A 26,325-nucleotide genomic window follows, 5' to 3' on the forward strand; every position below is an offset into this window, starting at 1 on the left:
GGAGTAAGGAGCCAAAACCACAAAAATCACTTGAGGTTAGGTGTATCTTTGAAGAAAATCCAAACTTGCTAGGGGGTCTTTTGAACCGTTTTCCTCCAAGCCCTAGAAAACCGGATTTTGGAGGCCTAATAGGGCTAATTCCTTGTAGCCCTTTTCTAGGCAAAATGGTGAAATCGTTAAGGAGGGAAAAGATTGCAAACCTCAAATGGACCCAAAAGGCATTCAAAACATGGTAGTAGCCACCTCCACACCTCTGCATCAACTCACAACAGTAGGAGGTCAATTTGACAAGTTGAAGCCAAGAAAGCCATAATTGAACACATGGGAAGCATTGTAACTTGGTAGGGTTCCTAGCTAAAACACTTGAAGCAAACACCTTGGAATGGTTAAGAAGCAAGCCCTAGAAGAGATTGAGAAGGACTTGGAGGTCTAGAAAGCAATTAGGCCTGGAGAGTTGGTGGAATTGAGCAACACCAACTAGGTGAAGTGTTGAGCAAACTAGGTGAACCCCCATCAGAGAGTGCGATGGAGAGTGGTAGAGAGGGGGATAGAAGAAGAGTGATAAGGAGATAGATAAATCTAAAATTCAGGGCAGATAAAGTGACTGAGATCGAGAGAGCGAGAGAATGTTGATAGGAGCATACTGATTACTGAAATTTGACTGTCTGAAAATTTAAAAGATCTTCGAAAACCTAGAATTAGCAAAATAACTCCTAGAGATCTAAAATCACTCTCAAACATTTTGCCAATATATACAGAAGAGAATGAGACTGACTTGAAAAAAAAAAGATAAGTTTTTGACATGTTTGGGCCTCTTTTTTTAATGCATCCGAGCTTTTAACAAAAACTCACCGAGTTTTTGTGAATAACTCGCCAAAAACTTGGCAAGATTTTCCCAAGAACTCGGCAAGTTTTTATGGAGAGTAAAGGTCGTAAAAACTCGCCCTAAAGAAAAACTCGCAGACTTTTCGACGATTAGTCCAACTATGCTATCTGATACTTTGAAATACTTTCTGATGGCAAATATATATATACACATACATACGTATGTTTCCACTTCTACCAATCAACCATTTATAAGCTTTTCTAAGTCCCTTCACACTTATCGATGTTCTTATGTAGCTCATTGAGTATTCAATCATGCCAAAAATTGTTTACCAGACATGAGTATAGTCAACTTTGGGCACTAGGGAATATCATGAAAGTAATTCCAGATATATATATATATATAACACAGAAAAAAGACATTTTGTAGCTTTTCAATTCTATAGTTAAACTATTATACATCACTAAGCATAGCAAAGATCTAATATTTAAATAACATTAACATCTACAAAATTAAACATAGAACAAATAATGAGCATTCAACATTGACCAACAAAAATTGAAACTGAAACTTCAGCCATACACTGAAATATAAACATCTCATCCTAATATCATCATGACCATGAAAATAGATATTTGAATGGTCCCATTTTGTTGTTCTTATTTTACAACTATGATTTTTTTTAAAGTTTGTTGAAACAATAGTTGATGTCGTAATGTCAGAAACTCCCAAGTATAGCCCAGGCGACCAGGAGATGCATCCCAGTTAAACTCTGAAATTATCAGACACTAAGATATCGTCTTGATATTATAAATTGAATTACAAATGATATGACCTCTTACAACAATTAATAAATTTACTGAGACTTAAAGTGAAAAGACCTTCATTTCATTGCACAATTGTTAAATCTTCCACGGGATGCAGATTCCATTGATTAAAATGTTTACAAGGCCCAAAACATAGTATCAATTGAAATATTGTTTTACCTTACAGAACTAAAATCAAATGATTTTCCTACATTAATACAAGCACATAATGAGCAAACTTTAGGACTTACATTAGAGAACCACCAAGGGGTGGTGATATTTTTCTTTACTTGGAGAGCAATTTCATGTGTGGCCTTGGCAATATCCTGAATGCTTCCACTTTGAACAGCTTCTGAAACAGAACTATGCCATCGGTTCCACCACTGCATGCGATTCGTGATCACTCCTTTTGGTGGAAGCCTGTCCTCTGTATGTTTGGTATTGTCAGAAGTGAAACTGATCTAAACACAAACATTTCATTAAAATACTGCAATGTGAATACATGCATGATTCTATTTTTGACAGACTACACACTGGCAAAATATTTTTAGATTACTCATTACAGCACTCATGCCGGAAACCCATCTAGATGTGGAACTTTTGTAATGTCCCTTTTGGGGATATTGCTATATTTTGCCCTAGAATCACAATTCCAACTAACATAAGAAATAAAGAACATTTCAGAATACAAATTTACCAATTGAAAAGCCTTTAACAAGATTAATCCTGGTTTAGGTCCTGCACACGATATTAGCCACTTGGAAATTGACATTAAATCATTAGTCAAGATAACAACTAGTTTTGTCTAATCATTAGTATACATCATAAAGTCATATAACATCCTCATATTAAGATCTAATTAAGACATTAGCAATTCCAATGCGGATTCCCAGAATAAGCTCATTAGGAATGGATTGAAACATTTGCAAACCGCAGTCTCAGGGTTGGTCGCCCTTGTACTGTGAGAGCATAAAAGGTTGGGTGCCCTTCCATCCCTCAGTCCACCTTGCAGGGGCTCCATCCTCCTCAATCAAGCCTAGGAGCACCAATCATCCTCCCAGCCCATGAGGCTTAACCCCCAATGGGTGGCATGCTTGATAAGAGTATGAAGACTACCTCCCTCTACCAAGCGTGGGAGCACACATACACCCCCCAGCCCAAGAGGCTTAACCCCCTAAGGGTGGCATACTTGATGGTGGGTATGTTGGGTCTTCACCTCTCGTGAACTCGAAAAGTTGATCGGCTTTCCTGTTTTGCAATCCATTTCTCTAAATCCCAAATAGATTATTAAATGAATACCTTATCACATATAATAAATGGAAACAAATCATTAAGTACTATGAACATTACTGTAGCATGGACATATCAATATGCCTATAATTCTATCATATTCATCTGATTTCTGCTATATTATAATTATTTCCTGCCCTTACTCAGTTTGGATCTTAATTCTTTCCTTATCTTCTTGATCATTCGTCCTTGATCCTTAATGGATGCCTTCATCAAATGAATTGTCTTCCAATTCATGACTTCATGTGGAGTTCATAAACACCCATTGCCTTTGAAGAGTTGCACCCTTTCATGCCAAGGGGTGCCCATGATATTTTTTAATTAATCTGAGTCGACCTTATTCAAGTGCTGTTCTCTTAGTCTTAGTCGACCCTTATTGAATTGCTATTTTCCTAGGTTGGGTCCTTATATGGAATGGCTATTTGAATCCTGGTCAGCCCCCTTGGGATTTGATTTCCATGAATTTGGTTGGCTCTCTTACAAAGAATTTTCTTCCTTGGACATCGCTAATGATTCCCTTGAGTTGTCCCTTAGTTAATTGTTTTTCTTTTAATGTGAGTCAACCTTAGTTTACTTTATTCATCTCATCACTTAGGTTATTCCACAAGGTTGGCCCTAGAAACATCCGAATTTCATTTATTTAAGCATGCAACCTGTCATAAAGGACAGGGCCATGACAACATGCCTAACATTTAGGCTTTCATGTCTTGGATATAAGCCAAAAGAAATATATTATCAAGTTGTTTTTAGAATATAAAAAGGCATTCACCTAGTTTCAAGATTATTTAGATAGCAAAGAATATGGCATTCTTTTTAAAGTTAGACATTTAATTCAGAAGGAAATTAAAACAGTTCCAGCAAAAGAATGTCAGGTCATTTTTTCATGACATGGAGTTTTTGATAGTTGGACGTGTGTAAAATTATTTATGTCAAACAGGCACAACCTAAATAGCTGCTGCAGAATGCCACAGCAGACTACCAATTTCAGAGATAAAATCAGATTTTAATATCATTAAAGTGGAATACAAGTCAGGAGAGAGCAAGGTTCACAAAATGCGAAAAAAAAAAAGAAAAATCAGGATACCAAACACAGCAGTAAAGTGATTGCTAAAAATATGTGCAGCAAAGAGTTAAAAATAAGAAGGTAAAAATGGGACTGACTTTGCATTTCAAAGCAACGCTACATTTAGAGTTAATTCATTGTTATAAAAAGGATGATTAGATCATTGTTAAAATGCATAGAGATGAGATTTCATGAGAGAGTTTTCCGATTTCTTGGGGTTGCTGTGATGCCCCTGTTCCATACAAAATTTGCTAACAGCAGTATAAGAGCCACGTTTATCAGAGCTGAGATAGAACAACTGTTTATCAGCACACGTGAATTACCCTAGACAAGTTCAAATTTAAAGGTCCTTCACCAAAGTCAAAGATCCAAATGCTTGGAGAAAATCTCAACTTTGTTTTGTTTGCCATAGTATCAGATAGTAATGGTATACAGTCAGTTCCACAGTTTAAAGGTAAGAATTTTGATTATTTAAGTAATTGTTTGAAAAAAGTATTAATATGCAAATGAGTATGGGATATGGCAGCAAGGGGTATGTCCAACACAAAATGAACTAGACACAACAGCAAGCTAACTTGCAAAAACTAAACAAAATCATACACACACAAAGAGAATTAGAGCACTTCCCTTCCTAGATGATTGCCCTTCATCGTTGGCTGCTTTATTCATATTGACCTCATGGATAGAAGAAGTGTTGGTGGAAGGATAGCTTGTAGATGTCCTTTGCTTCTTCTGTTTTGATCCCTCCTTGTGACTTCCTTTTCTTTTAGAGCTCATAGGTTGAGTTGACTGGGTAGTATTCTCGCTTATGCTTACACTTTTTGTTTCCTCATCTGAAGAATTTGGATCTCCCATCGTATCAAAGGTGAGTTGCACCTTTTGACCCTTCAATTTGTTATTTTGATATTCTACCCATCCTTTTGTGTAAGCTATAAGACAAGTCTCATCAACTCGTTCATATTAGTGACTTCCATCTCAACCCAATTGACTTCGATTTCTTTTTCCTTTACTTGCTCATAAGCATGTTGGAGGCGCCTTCCATCATCTTGCACTTAATTTGGGATTGTGAATTGTGAACACTCTAAATGTTTTGATGATATCCATAGGCAATCTGGAGAACATCATTTTTCTAATCTCAAAATCATCTTTGACATTCATCCAATAGTTTTCTATATGTGGCTTGTGCTTGTGTTTGTTACCATTCTTCCTTCTCATGTTGCCGTATGGATCAAAATTATCCCTTAAAGGATATTCAGTGAAGGGATAAAATTTCATCTCTTCTTCTGCTCTCTCAGCTGCCTACAAAGATCGGCATACCTCCTATGATTGTCCAACCATAATGGGAAAGGAAATCCTTGTCTTATGTTTATCCCTTTGACTCTTGTCATATGCAATTAATTGTCTCAACACCTCCAACAACACCATCTTGTCAGTAGGATAACTTGGAGGCTTGTATGGTGGAGATGGGCATCCTTGAACTCGTATATAGGTGAACTTGGGAAACTGAATGAACCAAGCACCGTATTGCTTCACCAATTCTTGTGCTTGCGGGGATAACTTTTGATGGATGCCGCCTTGCAACCTTCTTGTTATAGGCATGGAGAAGGCATCATTCACTCTTCGATAATGGTCCTTGTTAGGAAAATTCAGGTGTATAGTTCTCACATACCCTTATTTCTCCCTTTCCATTCCCTATTGGGCCTCTATACGTCAATCTTGTGTACTCTTTGGCTCTGGCTGGTGAATAGATGATGTGGGAGCTCATATGAAAATTTCTGGTGCGCTCAAGTCTTCTTAATTGAAGATCAAGATTGTTGCTTATGATCTTAGCGCAATTGATCTTCTCACTTTTAGTTGTCACTGCTTCTATGAAGAAGAACATCCATTTCTCAAATGGGGGGGCTTGTGGAATTCCCATGATCTTGTTGAGTAGAGTAATCGAATCATTGAATTCCTCCTTGAAGTCTGTTCTATGGAGATTGCCTGGCACTTTGTTGAGAGTGGGCCTAGCTTTCGACTACCAATACTTATTGATTATACTAAGGCATTTGTTGGGGTCATCCTCATAAATCGCCATTGCTGCTTCTTTGCTCTTGTATATCATGTCCTTAGGCTTAGGTATGTTGAAAGCCTCACGGATAGCCGTTTCTGACAAGAATGCTAACACTTTGCCATCAGATGTCTTTATTTGTCTTGCGTTGGTATCATAGTGTTGTGCACATTCAACAATTAGCTCATTGCATTGGATGGCAAGAGGGACACCAGCCGCTTGGACAATTCCACTTTTAATCATCTTCTATGAAATCTCGGTTGGCTTGCTTGTGTAGAGAGGGCCTTGAAATTTCTTCATGTCAATCTTGCCCAAGTTAGTGTCACCCACATTCGCCCATTGTGAAGTAATCTTTGACTCAGGTATTATTCCCTTGGCATCTTCTTTTGATGAGAGCCTGCCTTGAGAGACCTCCAGCTTTCGAGGCTGCCATCTACCTCCTGGATGATTTTTCTAAGTTAGGATTTCAATATGATGTTGATGTTCTTTCAACTGAAAATCTTCTATTAAGCTAGCAATCCACTTATAGAGTGAATATTATTAAAATCTTAATGAATTGCTAAACTTTAAATGCTTATCCTTGAACTTTGATAGTGAAAAATCAGACTTTACTTTGAAGATGTCTATCAAATTTGTAGATAAATTTCAATTAAAACCATGAATCAGCCAATTTAGAATTTTCCAAAAAACAAATGATGACAAAAGTTCTCAATTAGAACTCTTTCTAAATCCTGATTTATAACTGAAATTTGATAAAATTGAACCTGGATCTGATAAACAAAAAAATATATCAAAATCAGATCTGGTAATTGTTGAAAATAATTCTCAAAACTGATGTTCTAAAAAAATCTGCTCTTTATTGCTCAAAATTCTGCTCTAAAATCTTCCTATAGAATTGCTGATGAAGAAAATCCACCTTGCTCAGATTCGCTGCCTGATAAGTATTTCACCTTGCTTTTGAAGTGCAAATCAGAATTTATTAATTCAATTGCTTTGAATGATAAATGAATTTAAAATAACCTCCTTATGTAGGCGTTGAATGAAGGGATGCCTCTTTTCATATGAGGCCGACTTGACTTTGAAATGAATTTTGTTTTAATATTTAAAAATTTGAATTTTCAACATTCAAATTATGCGGAAGGAAGCTGACTTGGCCTTCGAAATTTATTTGCTTTATTTCCTTAATGAATTTTCAAAGGTCGGATTTTTAATGTCTATGCTTGGACACGATTTTCCTTTTGGGGTTCACGTCAGCCTTCTTTGCCTTTTAGTTGGCGCTAACTTCTTCCAATACTCATCTTGGTCTTTGAAGGTCAAGGTGGGGTTGATTTTGATCTTTTAAATAAAACATTTCTTGCTTAGCGTGGGCCCTCCTTGATCCTCAGTTGCGATAATTTCTTCTACACCCGCTAAGTGCTTTAGGCTTAAGTATAGTATGCCACGGTGGAGGGTAGTTCGGAAGGTGAGAGGAGTATGTGCCATGAGGGAGAGGAAGTGAGGGTTGTTGGTGATGTAGACATGCTGCAGTAGGAGAGGAATGGAGGATTTGGGTAGTAGACATGCCACGGTGGAGAAGTAAGGAAGGTGGGGTAGGGAGTATATGCCGCGGTGAAGGAGGGGAAAGGGATGTTGGAAGAGGATATGCCGTGGTAGAAAGGGAGTGAGGAAGGTCAGTGAAAAGAAGGTGCCATGTGGGAGAGGGTGTGGAGGATGTTAAGGAAGGAAGGTGTCGGGGTGAGTAGGTAGTAAGGTATGGGATATAGGTAAGTGAGGAGAGGTTGGGATGTAGGATGGAAGGGTAGGTTTAGGCTAAGTAGAGGGTGGTTTAGGATAGGGTGTAGATCAGGAAAAAATGTATTTAGGGAATGAAGGTGGGAGATGAGGATAGTTAGGTGGTAAGGGAGGTTATGATGGGATAAAAAAGGGGCAGTGAATTAAATTTAGGATATGTTGGGGGGAGGTAGAAGGATAGGAAGGCAGGTAGTGTTGTGACGTTTTCACACATCACCCCATTGCAAATGGGAACCCCCACTTTTTGCTTAGGCTTAGGTGTTTAGCTAGGTCGTCTTAGCTTGGTAAGTTTAGAAGCTCTCAGTGTTAGCCCTTGCTTATGGGAAGTGAATATGTCTTGTCAAGTCAAGATTGAGGTTGTGTTGCCAACCTTGCTAAGGTGGTTAATGTTGCTAAAAGTTGTCGACTTGCAAGTTAGAAAGTCTTAGGGTTTCAGATTCAATGAATTAGGGCTTTGGATGGGCATAGGTTGGAATAAGTCAGTCATCAAAAATTGCTTTCATAGATGGATAAATTGTGAAATTTCATGTCCTAGGTTAAGTTCAGGTTTTGATAAGAAAATTGGACAAAGTTAAGTGTTCGCTCTAAGAGATGACTTTGACAAATGTTTGCGTAGCGAGTTCAAGTTTTTGCAAATGAGACCCTTGAAATGCCAAAACAAACTTTGGTACGAATGGAGATGAAAATTCTGCCCCGCCCTTCAAGTTGGAGAGTTCAAGACTTGGAAGTGGTACGAATGAAATGAGAAACGAACTCGGTATGAATGGAGGTGAAAATTACGCCCTTCAAGTTGGAGAGTTTAAGACTTGGAAGTGGTACAAATGGAACATGAAACAAATTTGGTACAAATGAATGTCAAAATGTCACTCTAGTCAAGCTTGAGATTGATGAAGAAAAGAGGTACGAACAAAATGCAAGATCATCAAGTCCAAATGAAGGAGGAAAAGCTGCTAAGATCATCAAGTCCAAATGAAGATAAGAAAGCCTTCCAAGTCTCTAAGTCCAAATGAAGCCTAAAAAGCCGCCCAAGTGATCAAGTCCAAATGAGCATGAAAAAGCTGCCAAGATCATCAAGTCCAAATGAAGGAGAAAAAGCTACCCAAACCTTCAAGTCCAAATGAAGATGAGAAAGCCGCCGAAGTGAAGAAGTCCAAATGAACATCAAAAAGCTGCTCATGTTGTCAAGTACAAACGAAGTCAAAATTGCTGCTAAGGATGCTAAGTGCAAACAAATGGTATTTTGCTGCCCAAGTCTACTTAAACAAATGCAAGGTTGAATGACAATCCACCTTGATAAAGTTAGATGATCAAAGGATTAAGACAACTTAGTACAAATGAGGCTTCAAAACCCCCATCATATTTTGAAGTAAGATTGGTCGAACACTTGAAGAATCTAGGGTTTGCATTTTTCAAAGGTGTAAATGAAGTCTCAAAAGCCACCACATCAAGTCTGAATTGGGCAAAATGAAAATGGTGCAAACAAAGTGCAAAACATGGAAGTACAAATGAAGGTCTAAAAACCGATCAAGGCTTGAAGTACAAATGAAGAGTCTAAGACCGATTTGATTATAAGTGCAATTGAAATTGCAAATATCAAAGTGCAAAGGAGAGTGAAAATGCAGCCCAAGGTGTTGATGTAAATGATTTGACATTCACTGATCAAGATCAATGCAAATGCAAAACAAAGGAAAATTGCCCCTCTTAGCATCAAAGTAACATTTTATTAATAAGATACAAGACGGCTGTCTCAAGGGTAAGAGCGCCCAACAAATAGAAGTTCGAAAAGACATTTTGTTTACATGTTATTCAAGTCGGCCTAGAAGAAGTTGAAGTGAAAAGTGGTGACTCTAAGCCCTTAGTGCCTATATAAGGAGGCATTAGTAATTCATTTTGTCACACATCGAAACATCATTCAATGAAAATCAGATCTGCATTTCAAAAAACACCAGCGATTTTTATCTTCAAAGCACAACGAAATACATTCAAGGTGATAATTTTGAAGGGCGATTTTCATCATCAAGATAGAGATTTGACAAAGGGAATCAGCGATTTGGACAACAAATTTTGATCATTTCATTGATCAAAGTATACTTTCAAGGGGGGCAATTTGGATTATAAAGGTTCTGATACCAATTTGGAAGATTTTCAGTCCAATTTGAGGGCAGCCTAGGCAGAATTGTGTGAAAATTCACATTGCATCAGACCTATAGTGAACACAAAATCAGACATATGGAAGTGAAAGGTAACTGAAGTTAATATGTATTTAATATATTTGACATCCTTTTGTTTGCTTTGTAGGTGACAAAGGAGAAATCAAGGACAGATCTGATTGTAGGAGGATCCGAATTACACTCCAAAGGGGTAGTTCAACATCAAGGTAAAGTTCGAGTCATGCAAGTAGAGATCAAAGTCAAGGTCCTGGAGCATCAAGGAGACAACTTATTTGATGAAGAAATGTCTTACAACCTTGAGGAATCCAAGAATCAAAGTCAGTACATTGAGGAGTTAACCCCAACCAGGTGCACCATTCATAAAGTGGATCATGAATAAGAGAAGATCAACTATCATCATCACATTGAGCAAATTGAATAATGTTTGAGTATCAAGAGATATTGTTCAAACACTTTGTGTTGATCTATCAAATCTACAAGTGCAACTGAGGTGGCATCCTAGTTACCACTCAACCAATCAAAGGAGTTCCACGTCAGCATGTCCAGATGTAATGCACTTGACTCATTTTATAGAAACACAAACTTCGAGCTACCTACCCTCATATTTCAGTGGTTCAATTTTAATATTGAATCTAAATGTAATTTTCTCATTGGTCAGAAGGAGTTTATTGTAACAAACCCTAATTAGGGTTTCCATCTTGTAATCTTGACCATTGATTGTGAATTAATCTGAGCCATTGAATTGTATTGAGAGCACTATAAAAGGCTCAAATCACTCATTTGTAAGGGAATAATAACAAGTTAACAATAGTAGAATAATAGAAGATAGATAGCCAGCCAGACAATTAGGAAGTAGAAGTTAGATTAGGAGAAGGCAAAAATTGTTGCCAAAATCTTGTTGTAAAGAGCATATGATTTCATTGTAGTTGTGGTGAATTAATGTGTAATTTCAACAAGTTGCATGGTCTCTATTTCTCAATTCATTTGCTTTCATGTCGATTAGATGAATGATAGGAATTGTGAATGATTAATGGTGAAATTCATTTATCCATACCACTAGCAATTTGCTGATTGTAAGTTTGTCTTGTATGGTCAATTGGAATCCTTAAATGATGTGATGTCCCCATCCTAGTCAGGGCTTTAGAGTTGATGGGTTAGCTTATTTTCTGGACCCTCGTAGGCTAACAGGGTATGGACAGAGGGTCATGGAGACAGTGGATTGAGGATGATGTTCTTCAGTTCAGTGTTGGGTTTAGTTCAGGCTTCGTTTGAGCAGTTTCTGACTCCATTTGAGGGATTTGCTATTTATAGCATTTTGGGCTATTTATAGATGGGAAGTTGGCTATTTTTAGAGAGGCCCCTGGTCACATGGGTTTTGGGAGCTTTATCTCCAGCTTCTGATGGTTCATCTTTTGGAGTCATATTGAGAGAGATATTAATTTTTTAGTGACTTATAGGCTATATTTAGTTAATGACGTTTATTATAAAGTCACATTGACTTTTTAATAAAACATTTTAAGTGTCTTATTATTTTTCTCTATAGTTGGGCACCCATATTAAAAGTGTTTTAACACAATGATTTTTTTTGTAACCCTAAAAGCAACCCTAAATGAAAATCGTGGGTTTTTGCATAAAGCCGCCCCTTGAGAAATCAAACTCATTAATTTGTTGATCATTTGATATCTCTTCCTCTGTGGGTTTTGGAGCTTGAGGGTTTCAGACTAGATTCTTCATTGGAGAACGTCTATTCTTCAATGCAAGGTAATGGTGAGACTGTGAAAAATCTGTTGAATTGTTGCAGTTGTGATTGGCTTCATTCAGAAGTCAAATTGGTGATGATTGCAGGCAGATTTGGCTTCTTACAGGGCAGATCTGTTGTAGGTTTTCTTACTTATTGTTATTGCTGTTAATTTTTTGTGGTTTGGAGGCCTCCTTTCCCAAACACACAGCTTACTCATTAAATTGGCGCCATCTTCTTACTGTTTGGGCGTCTTATTATTAAAGAAGAGCAGATCTGAATTGTTTCCTGAATAAAAATCAGAACTTTGTAAGTTGCTGATTTAATCTTTTCATTTTAATAAATTGGCTAAGGACCTACGGGTATGCTTCTAAAATCTCCAATTTATTGATTCAGCTGATTATTTCATGTATTATTTTCAATGTGTTGAAAATTAAGAAACCCCTTCTGCAACTTCTGTCTATTTCTGAAAGATCATCTTTAATAATCAAAAATACAAAAAAGAATTACAAATTACAACAGGTTGAAGAATTGTACCAACAAGGGTTCATTACAAATGAGCTTAACCTCAATTGCTATTCATACTTTGATATGCATCACCTTGATGGTATACTTGTTGTTAATAATGATTTGAACATTATTCTGCTTTCCTTAGAAGATTGTATTAAGCTTTGCAGAGTTGTTGCTTTGCATGTCAAAGTAACGCTTAGTCGAGTTTCACCAAAGATTGTCCATCATTTATATTCTTAGGAATAGAATAGACTCCTCTAACCTTATGTCTTTTGTCATTTTATTTTCCAATCAAATAGTTACAATCTAAGTTCCAACAACATCCAAACGTTCAACATTCAAGTATTCAATGTAAGTCCCCTTGGAATACCAACAATCACATCAACCATTGAGCTTATCCACAAGTCAAGACCTGATAGTAGAAACCTTGGAGTTGTCTCATTTGATCGCAAAGCATAACATTTGGGAGACTTTATTCAAGAGAGGATAAGATACCTTGGTATTTTATTCTGTGTTTGATTGTGCTAAAAAACACAACAGGTAGGAAGGGGATAGGATAAGATAGGAAGGTTAATGATGAAGGATGTAGGGGGTGAAAAGGATAATTAGGATGGGATGGAGGTAGTGGAACGGGTAGTGGTTAGGCTAGGATAGGAAAATGGGGGTTAGAAGGTATAAGAAGTAGTGGAAGGTAGGGAATTGTAGGAGGTCAAGGGATGGGATGGAAGTTAGGTAGGTGAAGGTGAATGTAATAGTTAAGGGGTGACAAAGGAAGAAAGATGGAGGTGGATGGAGGGATAAGGGATGCAAGATGGAGGATGAAAGGAGGAGGTTGAGTAGAAGGTAAAGGGTATGTAGTAGAATGGAAGGAAGGTGAGGTGGAAGGGGAGGCAAGGATGAAGGATGAGAGATGCAGGATGCAAGGATGGAAGAAGGATAGAAGTGGAGTGGAAGATGAAGGTGAAGGAAGGATGATATTTAATGAAGGATGGAGGCCAGAAGGGTGGATGCTGCGGCTAGGGAAGGTGTGATGGAAGGAGGATATGAAATGAAGGATACGAGATGGAGGGATGGATGGAAGAAGGATATGCATCACCTCTTATTATCCAAAATTTTCTCACACTTAGGCAATTTTCTCATAGGACCACCACTTCAAGCTCAAACAATCAAATTCAAATTTGTTAGACAACTGCCACTCAACCTTGATCTTTAATCACAGACGCAATCTTTCAGGAGCTAATATGACTCATTTCATCCTAGAGAGAGACCTACAATACTACCAAGCCGCCCAAGACTAAAACTGCAAGCGAAAAAAGGGGGTCTCCATCTGGGATGGGGCGATGTGTAAAACGGTCACAACAAAATTCCTAAAAAGAATTATATATTATATATGTTCCAATGGGTGTATTGTAATGCCCCTTTTTGGGAGGACATTAATTTTGCCCAATATACTTGGAGAATTATTGCAGGTTATGTATTTTCAGTCGCTGTGGTAATTCGGACAGATTCAATTCAATGCTGTTTCTCTCATTAAATGCACAAGTCTGCTGTTTATATGAAACTGATCTGCTGCCTATACTCAGATATATATATATCTGTGTGTGTGTGGGTGTGTGAAAATCCTTTCTATTCCATCAGGTCTGATTCTCTGATTATTGATTTAATGTTTCCTCTTCTTTTCCTTCAATGCCTGCTTTATTATCGTTTGCAGATTTGTGTTTGTGTTTTGATCTCTTTGATAAATGTTCATATCATACTTCCATATTTTCTTATAATTCTGATCCAGGTCTGCTCCTTAATCTGCTTTTAATGCTTCAGATATTTGTTCTCTTCCATGGATCCTTCCTTCTCAAATGAAAACTTTTCTACTTTATAGCCTCCAATGTTAGGGAGAGTCGCACCTCTTCTTAATGATCATAACCTTTCACAAGTACCACCCTTTGAAAGGGTCACAACCTTTCATCATTGCTGCTCCTTGGAAAGGGTCACTTCCTTATCTTCTTCCTATTAGTGCTTCTTAATAACTTTGCTCCCGTTTTTTTTCCTTTTTATTTATCCTTTTTCCCTAATTGGAGTTCTCCTCTCTCCCTCTTATATCTCATGTTTGAGGGAATCACAACTTTTCATTTCATGCCTTTTGACCATTCATTAAACTTAACTAATTTTAATTATATTATTTTTTATTTTTATTCTTTTACATTTTAATTTATTATTATTATTTATTAATAAATCCTATTTCAACAAGGGGACATTACAGTCTGCCCTTCCCAAAATTGCTTGTCCTCAAGCAATGTAGGTTTCTAAAAATTGAATAAATCAACCCTTGGAGATTGGTATTTTTCTTTAATTTGGTTGACCCAAGGCTTGCACCATACTATGGACATCTCTTTGTGTTAAAGCATGGGTGATCTTAACATATATTAAGATGAGGATTAGAAGCATGACACACATCAATGACCTCAAATGCAACTTACATCTTTCTAGTTATTCAAATCTCTAGAACATATCAAGTATGAGCCAAACACGGAGCATACACATAAAAACACAAAGTATACACAAACACGAAGAATGCACATGAATATTTCAAGTCCTGGGATAATTTTCAATTCTTTCGTTTTGGGCTATTTGTGATAAATTCAACATTAGTTGAACATGTCACTTGCTAGTCTAATCCATTAGAGATGAATTTTGATTGTGGTGGAACTTGTTATTAATACTTGGTCTTGCAACCTACATAATTTATAACTTTTGCATGTAGACTCAAAGTGAAGTCCAATTGTTTTGAAATATGCCAAAATATTACATTTAGGAAACTTGCAGGTTATAACTTTTGTATGTGGACTCAAAATTAGGTATGATTTTTCTGAAATTACACATCTTTTTGAGGGGAATCCTAATATGAAAAATGTTACATTTAGGATAACTCTTTAAAGCAATTATGACCTTGCAACAAAATTACGTTATCATGCACTAAGCAACTCTATTGCATTTGAATGCTTGTTCGATAAATTTTGGATTAGAGGCTCTAGATCAGTAGTGAACATTTTTGCACTGGGGAGGTCCTTTAAACATTTAACCAATATATGTTGAGGAGGAAATTTGTGTCATAGGAAGGATGAAAATAACCTCGAACTCCATAAGCCTTAAGGTTATAGAAGCAGGTAAGGTTTCACCATAGATTTTTTTATCGAGTCTTGACCAATGAGAAAGCTCTTGACTAATTTCAAAACGGTTGGGGTGAGAGGATTGGGAAAGCCGTTGACTAATTACGAGAATTTTTATGTGATGCAATTGCCTATAGGTGTTCAAACTTCAATCTATGGGTGAGGAGGGTAATTGTCTTGTGGGGAGGAGATTACAAGCGTGAGACCTATCATGTTATAGAGGTAGGGCTAGGTTTTGTCATTTATTCCGTTTTTGACAAATTTAACATAGTGTCTTGAGGAACTAGTAGAATCATTAGCCTAAAGAAAAATTAATGTATTCTTGCTTTGTTTGTAATTTGGCTTCCAAGAAATGTAATGAAGTAAAGCTATACTAGCCATGAGTTTTTCTTGCATTCTGTTTTTCTTATAAAATTTGATTTTACCTATGAAATTGGTATTTTGCTGTTTACATTTTAGCTTTGGCTGTTTAGGGACTATCCTACGTTAAATTTTCTAACATTCTCTCGCTAATCTCCAAATCTTCTAATTGTAATTTTGTCTTCAATTCTAATTGTGTTAGCTTCCCTAGTGCTTTTATTATGATTGCCAATTGTTTGTCTATCTTGCAAAGCTTAATTTCAACTTTTATGTCATGAACCGACTCTTGAACACAATGGTTCTTCAGTTCTCTGTGTTTTGTCCTTTCATGAAATACTGGATTCCCACTTAACTGGATTGCTCCACCATTGCCACAAAATATTACCATAGGATTTCTTTGTTCTTCTCCTAGGTCTTTTAAAACTCTTCTTAACCAAGCTGCTATAAATTCAACATGCTATACTTATGTACTGGATAATGCATGTGTATTTTGCTTCTTTGAACTCCACTAATCAGTCCACTTCCTAATGTAAAACAGTGCCATGATGTGCTCTTTCTATCATTTGATAATCTGGTCTAATTTGCATCTAAAAAATGAAACTTTTTTGAATCTCCAACTGAATGATAATGAAATCTATAATCAGTTGTGATGCTTTGCAAAAAGGATGTTAGGAAACATAAACGCAAGACTAGCACAGTCAAACGTTAGTGTTAGTGTCAGAAACGAAAGACTATCCTAAGCAAGCATATCAAGAGAACTATCAAACATGTAATGAAAAACATACAAAGACCAAAGAGATACACTACACTCTTCCAAATGCTTGCCAACATGTTCATAGCTGCTCCTCTCTTGTTCCTCTCCTCTCCAAGTTCCACATGAGTGTAGCCCTCAGCTTTTTGCACTACTATGGAAGTCTTATGGAGATTCAAGATTTAAAAATGATTAAAAGATGCAAATGCAAGCTAAATATGAGAAAGCACCTAATTAACCTCTATTGATTTTAACCAAAATAACAATGTAAATTAGATTATGATTTGCTCCTAAAATGCTCTCTTAAATTTCACTATAAATTAGATGCATACAAGATTTTTGGATCTGGATTAAGAAGAAATGGGCTCTATTTATTAAAAAAATGGAGAAATGAATGGTTGAGATTGAGTAATCTCAACAAGGGACAGGATTGATGGGTTTATGGTCCATGTGAGGGCTTTCAACCCAATCCCGGGATGACAAATGTCAACATGAGATGGCTTGAGAGGAGAGGGAAGAAGCATTAAATGCTTGAAATGACTTGAAGGTTACCTTGGGAAGTAAGGTTAGGCTTGAGTTGAATGAATAAAGCCTTTATCCAATGAATAATGCCTTTATCCAATGGACAAACTCTTGTGCAAGAGTTAGTGGGGATAACCATGGTCAAAGCAATAAATGTTTGAAGAGACCCATGAGTTAAATGAGGGTTGAGTTAGAGGGAAAGTCTCTAACCATGTGGGTGAGTTGAGTTAACCATTAATGGTTATGTAAGAGCCATTAATGGTTTGGAAGACTTTAGGGGTTAACTTGTTGAAGACATAAAGCATTTAATGCTTTTCAAAGACTTTGGAGGCTTTGAGAAGTGACTCCAAGTTGCTTAGGAATGTGACAATAATTAGGGAAGGTGATTAGGCTAATTAGGAATAGTTTAGAAGAATCTAGAATGGGCTAGAAGAGCCTAGTGGGTTTGGTGGGTGAGAGAAAATAGGATTTTAATTAAAATAAAATTCTCTTATTTCAACTAAATAGGTGCAACTTGCATTTGTAGGAGAATGCAAGTGGGGGGGAGGGGGGCGGGGGGGTAGTTTAGGTATTTAAATAAATATTTTATTATTTATTTAAGTGAGAAAATGGGGTTAAATTAAATAAATGTGTTTTATTCATTTAATTGATTTATAGTGTGGCTTAATGAATTAATTTAAATAAATTAAATAATTTATTTAATTAATAGGAGAGGAGATTGAGGATGAAATTAATTAAATATTAATTTAATTAACTGATTATTGATGGTTAAATAATCAAATAAATAGTAAAATATTCATTTAATTAAGTGGACAGATTTATGTAACTACAAGTTGTTGTTTTTAAATACCTTGGAATCCTTTGTTCCTTTCAAGTACCTTGATAATCTTTTTGCTGCTTGTAAACGTTTTTCTATTGGTTCACTCATATATCTTGAAATCGATGATATTGAAAAATAATGCCTGACCTTGTAGCTGTCGAATACATTAAACTTCCAGAAGTGCTTTTGAATTTCCTTTCATATACTTTTTGTGATGCATCTTCTTTTGTTAATTTACCCATTTACAATTGGTGCATCAATTCCTTTGCAATTTGGCAAATTAATTTTTTTCAACATATCTTGCACATACTTAGCATGACAAATAAAGATCTTACCATAAGATCGGTGTATTTTTATGTCATGAAAATATCATGTCAGTCCTAAATTTGTCATTTTAAATAATTTCATCATTGCTTGTCTATTTGAATTTTTTTTCACTCTATTTTAGCTTCTTGTATAGATTAATTCATCAACATTTAGACATACCTAAATTGGTTTATTACACTCCTTCTTGAAATATGATGTAGGCTCATTCTTACTTCTCACATATTTATTTGTTAAGAACCATTTATCCTTCAAAACCTTGTTCTTGGTGTTTGTTGTAACCATAGAGGGCTTTCTTCAACCTTTAAACATATCCTTCTTTGGCTCCTTGAAATTCTTTCGGCTATTCTGCATATGCTTCTTCATCAATGTATCCATTATTAGTATACTTTTCATCATTTTTATGTTGCTAATGATAGTATCAATCTTATAGTGTCATGTCTTGCAACAATGTATAGGTCTCTTCATAATCTATACCTTTCATTTGAGCGTATCTTTTTCTAATCAATGTCTCATGTCTTTCAATGGTACCATCAATCTTGTACCGTGTCTTGTAAACCATTTAGTTCCTATGAATTGTTTTTCTTCTCCCAAGTTTTGTTAGCTCTACCCAGTCTCAGTGTAATATCCCCAAATAGAGATGAAGAAAAAGCAACATTATCTTCAAAAGTATGCAACAGGAAATTTTGAAATTTTATTTGTAAATAAAATACCCTTCAACAAACTCAGATTGAGGCTCCAAATGTTTATCTGATTTTGCTGCTAATTTATAGAAATGTCCGAATATTTCAGAATATGAAATAGTTACAGAAAACAATCTGCTCAGAATTTTCAGAAGGAACTTACATTATTTTTGATCTATTTTTCTGAGATTAATATGTCCAACTATATGCAGATTTATGCTCAAATACCTCAGAAACTGTAATGTCTCCTATTTATGGGTTGTCAATTCCCAAAGGGAAACATACATTACTACCTAGTATATTACATTAATTCAGAGTAGATAATTAATGTTGTCCATAATTCAACTTAATATTGTCATTACTCTTGCCCTAATTCCTAATCCCTTCTCATTCTTAATCCTAGAAGAGGGCATTGGCTTGTCTAGGGCAGTATGACACTGCCTCCCTAATTCAGCCCAGACGTCAGGAACATCAGTGCTTTCATTCTTGGGGCCCTTTTACCTTGGAGTGGATTTACTCTGCCTCTCCCTAAAAGCACTCGTTTTTCTTGGGGAATAGAATTAGAATTAGAATTGATTAAGTACCTAGACTGTGAATATATTTGTCTTTCAATTATTATGAATGTATATAAAATTAAGTATGACTGTCATTTATATTTCAGTCTATATTAATATTATTAATATTACTACTAAATTCCGCATAAGAATATTATCAGGCTGCACATATTAAGCACATCCCCATGCATACTGCCAAGAACAAGGATGTTACTGGCGGGAACTTAATTACAGTTCTCATTTGATCTGATCCATGGTGATCTCACTGGATGCTTTTGATTCCTTTCCTTTATATTTTTCAATGTGAGAGAGAGGTCACACCTCTTCATCATGTATGCCCTTTGGCAAGAGACACACCCTTTCACCATTAGTACCCTTTGAAAGAGTGTAACTCTTCATTATTTCTGCCCTTTGAAAGGGACAAAACCTTTCACAAACAGATCTGCACTGCTTATTTAAATCAGATCTGCACTTCTGATTACCAAATTATCCCCCTCAAATGAGGTTCTCTTCTCTCTTTTATATCTCATGTATTGAGGGAGTCACAACTTTTCATTTCATGTCTTTTGACCGTTCATTAACTTAAATATAATTAAAAGTATATTTTCTTATATTTTAATTTAATTTTTATTTTTATTCTTTTGTATTTTTTATTTATTATTAAATTATACTTCAAAGTGGGGACATTACATAACGCCTTCAAAACCCTAGCCTCCATTGCCAAAATCCTCATAAAACCAGCATTAGGTCTCCCAATGATGTGCCACTTGTCCTTACTGATGTTAGCTTTAACGATTCTCTTGAATATTCAGGAATTTTGTTTTAAGTTGTCCAAATTTGAGTCTGATGACTCTGAATCATACCTTTGAAATGGTCTCCACACTTGTTAAGAAGATGCAGCTTTGAAAATGTTGTGTGAGGGCATCACAAACCAAAGCCTTTCCACTGAAACAAACCTTTCTAACTAGAGGGAGACCATATGTCTCTACAATACCAGGGATACTCAAGGGTTTCAAACCTCAAGCCAAAGATTGCAGAAGCAATATAGAGAAGCCTGTTCACATAATGAGCTCCAAGAGAACCCTAATATGTTACATAATGAGTCCCAAAAGAATGACTTAATCTCAGCCATAGATCCATTTCAAGCCCAATCCATTGATCCAAATAAAACCCTAAAAAATGAGCCAATAGGCTCCTTAATCTCTGAAGCCCCCTTATGTTACATAATGATTCCCAAAAGAATGACATAATATCAGCCATAGATCCATTGCAAACCCAATCCAATGATCCAAATAAAACCCTAAAAAATGAGCTAAAGGCTCCTTAATTTCCAAAGCTCCTTTGCTCTTTTTTGCACGTTTAGTTGAAATCACTAAAAGTACATCTCTTAAGTCAATAAACTCAAAAGTGGAAAATATTAAGTCTTTAGGCTAAGAGTCGCTTAAATTGCATAAAAGACATGCCCACAAGTTAAAATAACTTAAGTTGCATAAAAAGACGTGCCTATAACTTAAGAATAGAATAGAGAACAAGTCAAGAACTCTAATACTTACCCAATAATGCTCTAAATCCTCTTCCTCTTGGGTAATCTAAGGAAAGGACAAACAATGCATAGTTAAGCCTCATGGCTTGAGTTGGGGACATTACAGTTCTCCCCACCCAAAGAATGCTTGCCCTCAAGGATTTGTAGACTAGAATGCTTAAGAATTTCCTCTCCTTTCCAGGTTGCATCCTCCAAAGGCAATTTTTTCCACTTGATGAGATATTCAGAAATTGTTTTACTCCTCAATTTCTTCTCTCTTACTTGCAAGATTGTATTTGGAAATTAGTATCAACTTACCTTCTTCATCCATATAGGAAAATTCTATAGAAGGAATCACTTTTTGTCCAAGAGCCTTTTTGAGGCATGACACATTGAACACATTGTGGTTTTTGCTTGTAGATGGCAGCTCCAACTCATATTCTAATTCACCAATTCTTCGAATCAACTCGAAAGGCCCATAAAACTTGGGTTTAAGCTTTTCTGCTCCACTTACTTTTAATGAGGATCGTCTATAAGGCTGAAGACGAAAAAATATCATGCCTTGCACCTCAAAAGACCTCTCAACTTGATGACAATCAACATATTTCTTTTGCTGTTCTTGTGAAATCTGAATATTATCCTTAAGTGCCTTAAAAATATCTTGATTCTCTTTGCCCCACTCAAGAGCTTTTGGAGCTCTAGAATCAGAAAAAACCAAGTTTTAGAAGCTTCATAACCGTACAAGGCTTTGAAAAGGGTCATATCTATGCTCATATGATATGTAGTGTTGTAACAAAATTCTGCCAAATGTAACCATCTTGCCCATGCCTTTTTGCACCTTGCCCATGCCTTTTTGCTTCCTTGAAACATAGTTTCTTAAGTAGCCTTTAAGCCATTTGTTTACAATCTTTGTTTTACCATCTGTTTGTGGATGATAGCTAGTGCCATGGTCGAGTTCTATTCCAGCCAGCTTCATAAACTATTGCCAAAAAACATTGATGAATATGTGATCTTTGCTGCTTACAATTCTTTTTGGCACACCATGAAGTTTGAACACATGTTCAAAAAACAAACCAGCAACTTTTGGTGCTTTTAACTCAAAAAACATTAACATAAAGTGAGAATATTGAGTGAGTCTATCGACAACAAAAATAGAATCCAACCTTGGGCAGTCCGATAATGAAATCCATTGATATTTGTTCCCACTTTTGATTGAGAATAGGAAGTGGATGTAGCAGCCCTGCTGGAAAAGAAACCTCATTTTTGTTCCTTTGGCACTCTATGCATTCTCTTACATCCTTGAGAATATCATCTTTCATACTTTTCCATGAAAATCTTTCATGGATTGTGAGAATTTGTTGAAAAAAGCCAAGATCTAGGGCACAATGAATAGCACAATAGAGAGACAAAATAGATTGATAAGAATAAACTGTTTTCTAATCAAGATGAAAATACTGATCGACTGGATCATCAAGAATTGTTACATACAATGTAGATGAGCCTGCTTATAAAGGCAAGGCTAAGAGACAAGAGAGTACACAATGATGACATGTGGCTCAATGAGATGCAAGGGTAGGTAGGAGAAATAGTAAAATATTCTACATGAGGTGGATCACTCACCGAAGGAGGAATTATCACTCCACAATAAGTGGATATGATAAAGTAACAAGAAGATCACACCATAAAAGGTGGAATTTCTCCTACATACACACTCCCAATGTATGCACATCTCCCTAAGTGTCTCATATGAAAACTACAATGAGGTGCATGTACCTAAGTAAACTTAAGTAAAGTGTAATTATATCAAATAACCTGGATGATGAGCAAGCTGATTGTTATGGACATCAATGAGAATCTTTTTGTTTAGCTTCCTTTCCTGGTACAAAATAGATTCTATGCTTATAATAGATGACATCATTGAACACTTTAAACCTTTCATCACTGATTTTACCATCTAGAATCTCACAAGCATGCTGATTTTTTGAATATTCTACTAGTAGATGATCCTAACAAGAGGCTGAAATTTCTGAAAGTGAGCAAAATGAAGGGTTTCTAGATATTGCATCAGCACCAACATTTTTTTTTTCCATTGACAAATTCAATATGAAAGTCATATCCTTTTTGCTCCATGAAATACTTGAGCCTATTATGATCAGTGCTCACCATAAACTTGCTGCCCACAAGTGCATGCATGATTGCCAACATTTTCTTGTCATAGGTAGAGAACCTCTTTTCAACTTCATTCAATTATCGACCCCCATAAGCAACTGGGTGCTTGTCTTGCATCGAGCACAAAAGGTATAGAGAAATTCGTAAAGCGTAATAGGACAAGTAATCTTTACCTTTCTTAAGATGGTTCATGATCTTTTGATTCTCATCTGTCCAAACAAAGGCATCCTTCTTTGTCAAATCTGTCAAAGGAGCAGTTAATTAGAAAATCCCTTCACAAATCATCTATAATATGTGCATAATTCAATGAAGCCTCTCAAGTGTGACACGTTCTTTAGCAGTGGCCAATCAAGTATAGCTTGAATTTTCTCCCTATGTGCCTTCACACCACTTTCACCAATGACATATCCCAAACATAATAGTTCAGTCGTGCTGAACTCACACTTAGAGGCTATAATACTTAACACCTCATCTAGGTGCCGTATATGCTCCTCCCATGAGCTTCTGCCCACCAAGATGTCATCAAAGAACACTATCACAAACTTTTGAATTGCTTGTTGAACACATTGTTCATGCAAGATTGAAAAGTAGTTGGAGCATTTGATAACCCAAAGGGCATTACTAAATACTCAAAATGTTCATAGTGACACGTTAAAGCTGTCTTATGCACATTGTGCTCCCCAACCCGAATCTAATGGTATCCAAAACAAAGATTTGTTTTGGAGAAATAAATTGTTCCATGTAGCTCATCAATGTGCGAAATAGGATTTTTGTTCTTGATGGTCTCCTTATTTAGTACTTGATAATCAATGCACATCCTCATGGTACCATCCTTTTTCACCAAGACAGTAGAAGAAGCGAAGGGGCTAGAACTAAGCTGTATATGTCTCGCATCCAACAACTCCTGAATGGTCTTCTCAATCTCATCCTTCAAGTGTCTAGAATGACGGTTGGGATCCGTAACAAATGGTTTGCTATCTACAAGATCAATAACATGCTCAAAATTACGATCTGGCGATAGACCATGAGATAGATATGAAAGCACCACACTATGCTTGTCGAACAAGTCCTGTATGTCAACATGATATCCATGCTGTCCTATATTAGTAGATCTATCTGAAATGAAACATTGCTGATTGCAATGCCCACTTGGCCTCTGAATGCAGAAAAACTCTCTCCACCCTCCTAGCTGAAATAACTCTAGGAGCATATGAAGATAAGCTGCATAGTACTACCTTCCGACCATCTGTTGTGAAACTCAACTACATAGTCTTAAAGTCCGTGATATATGGACTTATAGAATGCAACCACTAAACACCCAACACAACATTGGTCTAATCAATATTGACCACATAAAAGTCATCAGTAAGGGTGTAATTGCCCAAAGCCATACTCAACTGTGGAACATGATTAACACAATGCAGCACTGTGCCACTAGCTGTGTGCACTTGGAAGCCATCATGCTCCCCAACTTGCAAGTCATACATAGGACAAATCAATGAAGTTGTGGGTAGCCCCACTATCAATCAGAGCAGCCACTCATTGTCCTTGCATAATGCCCCTTACTCTGAAGATGCTATAATGAGAGTAGTAGTGATGTTAGCAATCACACCATCCATCTGAGCCAAATCAACATGATGCTTATTTGTACCTGTGTCCACATCAATCTGCTCACACTGCTCGTCAAGAAGTTCTGTCTTATTCATCATCACTACTTCTGATTTTCATAGTCTTGTTAATGTTGATTAAGTGGTGTTTGTAGAAGTAGACGAGGAAGTGATTTTTTTTTGTAAAAATGGCTGTGATAATTTATATGCAAGTGAAGTGAAGAGTGAAGAGTGAAGAGTGAAGAGTGAAGAATGGATAAAGAATTCCTGGTGGAGGTGGTTGAATGAGGTTTGTTGAACCCCACAAAGGAAGATATCGGTGTAGAAGAAGATCGTTTTTAGTGGAAATACAATAGTGGGTTGTACCCCACAAAAGAGGAAGAAGATGGTGGAGAAGAAAACTTATGAAGAGGAAGATGTCAGTTTGTGGTGGATGGCAATCCACAAGGAGTAAAGTATGAATAACAAATTTGGTGAAAGGAAGAGAGGGTTGTTTCAGGTAAGTGCTGGAAAAAGTGAAGGAAGATTTTTTTGAGATATTTGATTTAGGAGTAGAGCTTGTTGTCGGAAAACAACAAGTAAAGGAGTTACAGGTAGCGAAGGAAAGGTCCACTATTCCAGCATGGCTACAAGAAAGATTAAACAAGGAAGTGATAGTAATTGACGATGAAACAATTGACAATGTGGATGGCATCTTGAATAAAATTGGTCCAACAAAAAAGAAGAAGGCTATCAAAGATCACAAAAGACAGTGTTGGATCCTGAGTCATACAGATTGCTATCCCAAGAGTGGACAAGCCACTAGATCAAATCACTGCTAATGAGTATGATTTGGAGACAATTGAGTTAGGACCTATTACTACAGTACAGGCAATGGAAGACTTGGTGGATGACACAGTGAAGACAGTTCGTGAGCAATTACAAATTGAGCTATAGCATAGCAGGAAGCTGAAAAAAGAATTGAATGCCTTGAATTATGTGCAACAACTTAATAATCCCATAAGGCAAGTTGATCCTTCCAACATGCCTCCAACATTGCTTCTGCCATATTCAGTAGATGATTTGGAGGAGATGAGAAACAATTCCCAAATGTTGAAAAAATGGATTGACGGTTCATCCACTAAGGCCAATGAATTTGTAGGGGAGCTGGCTCATGTATTTGATACACTTTCAGCTATACTTGATAAGACTACTCTTCTTATGGCTTCTTATGATGTCTTTATTTATACAAGGGATTTCACCATCCCAAGATTGCAAGCTCTAATGAATATTCCAAGACAAACCTTGCTGGATGCTGGAATAGTAACGAATGGGCAGAAATATGACTTCCGTGGATGGTATTTTACAATCAAAATGAGAAGAAGTATGTTTGAAGGCATCAATAGTGGATGTGATCGAGTAGCAAACATGATAGAAACAGTAAATGATAAGACTATAGCAGCAGATGAAACAATTCTTGGAGTAGAGATGAAAGTTGAAGCTGACATGGTCGTCGACAAGATAGCAGAAAAGGTTCGAAGTGTTTTCTTTGGAGCTTCCAGATCACTTTCAGAAGGACAGTTGGAGGATATTCAATCACTTATGACACTTGTGGGCAAGATTAC

General features: G+C 36.5%; 1 protein-coding gene across 4 annotated transcripts in view; it reads right to left on the minus strand.

Moving 5' to 3' along the window:
* LOC131050672 (uncharacterized) overlaps positions 1 to 26,325 on the minus strand; it is a 153,960-nt gene that overhangs the window by 116,680 nt on the left and 10,955 nt on the right. For all 4 annotated transcript variants that reach the window (XM_057984883.2, XM_057984884.2, XM_057984885.2 and 1 more), the window contains one exon: positions 1,884 to 2,059. In XM_057984883.2, coding sequence (XP_057840866.2) covers positions 1,884 to 2,059 — 176 coding nt within the window. The remainder of the gene's footprint in view (positions 1 to 1,883; positions 2,060 to 26,325) is intronic.

This window comes from Cryptomeria japonica, chromosome 11 (assembly GCF_030272615.1).
Source record: "Cryptomeria japonica chromosome 11, Sugi_1.0, whole genome shotgun sequence".
NCBI lineage: Eukaryota > Viridiplantae > Streptophyta > Pinopsida > Cupressales > Cupressaceae > Cryptomeria > Cryptomeria japonica.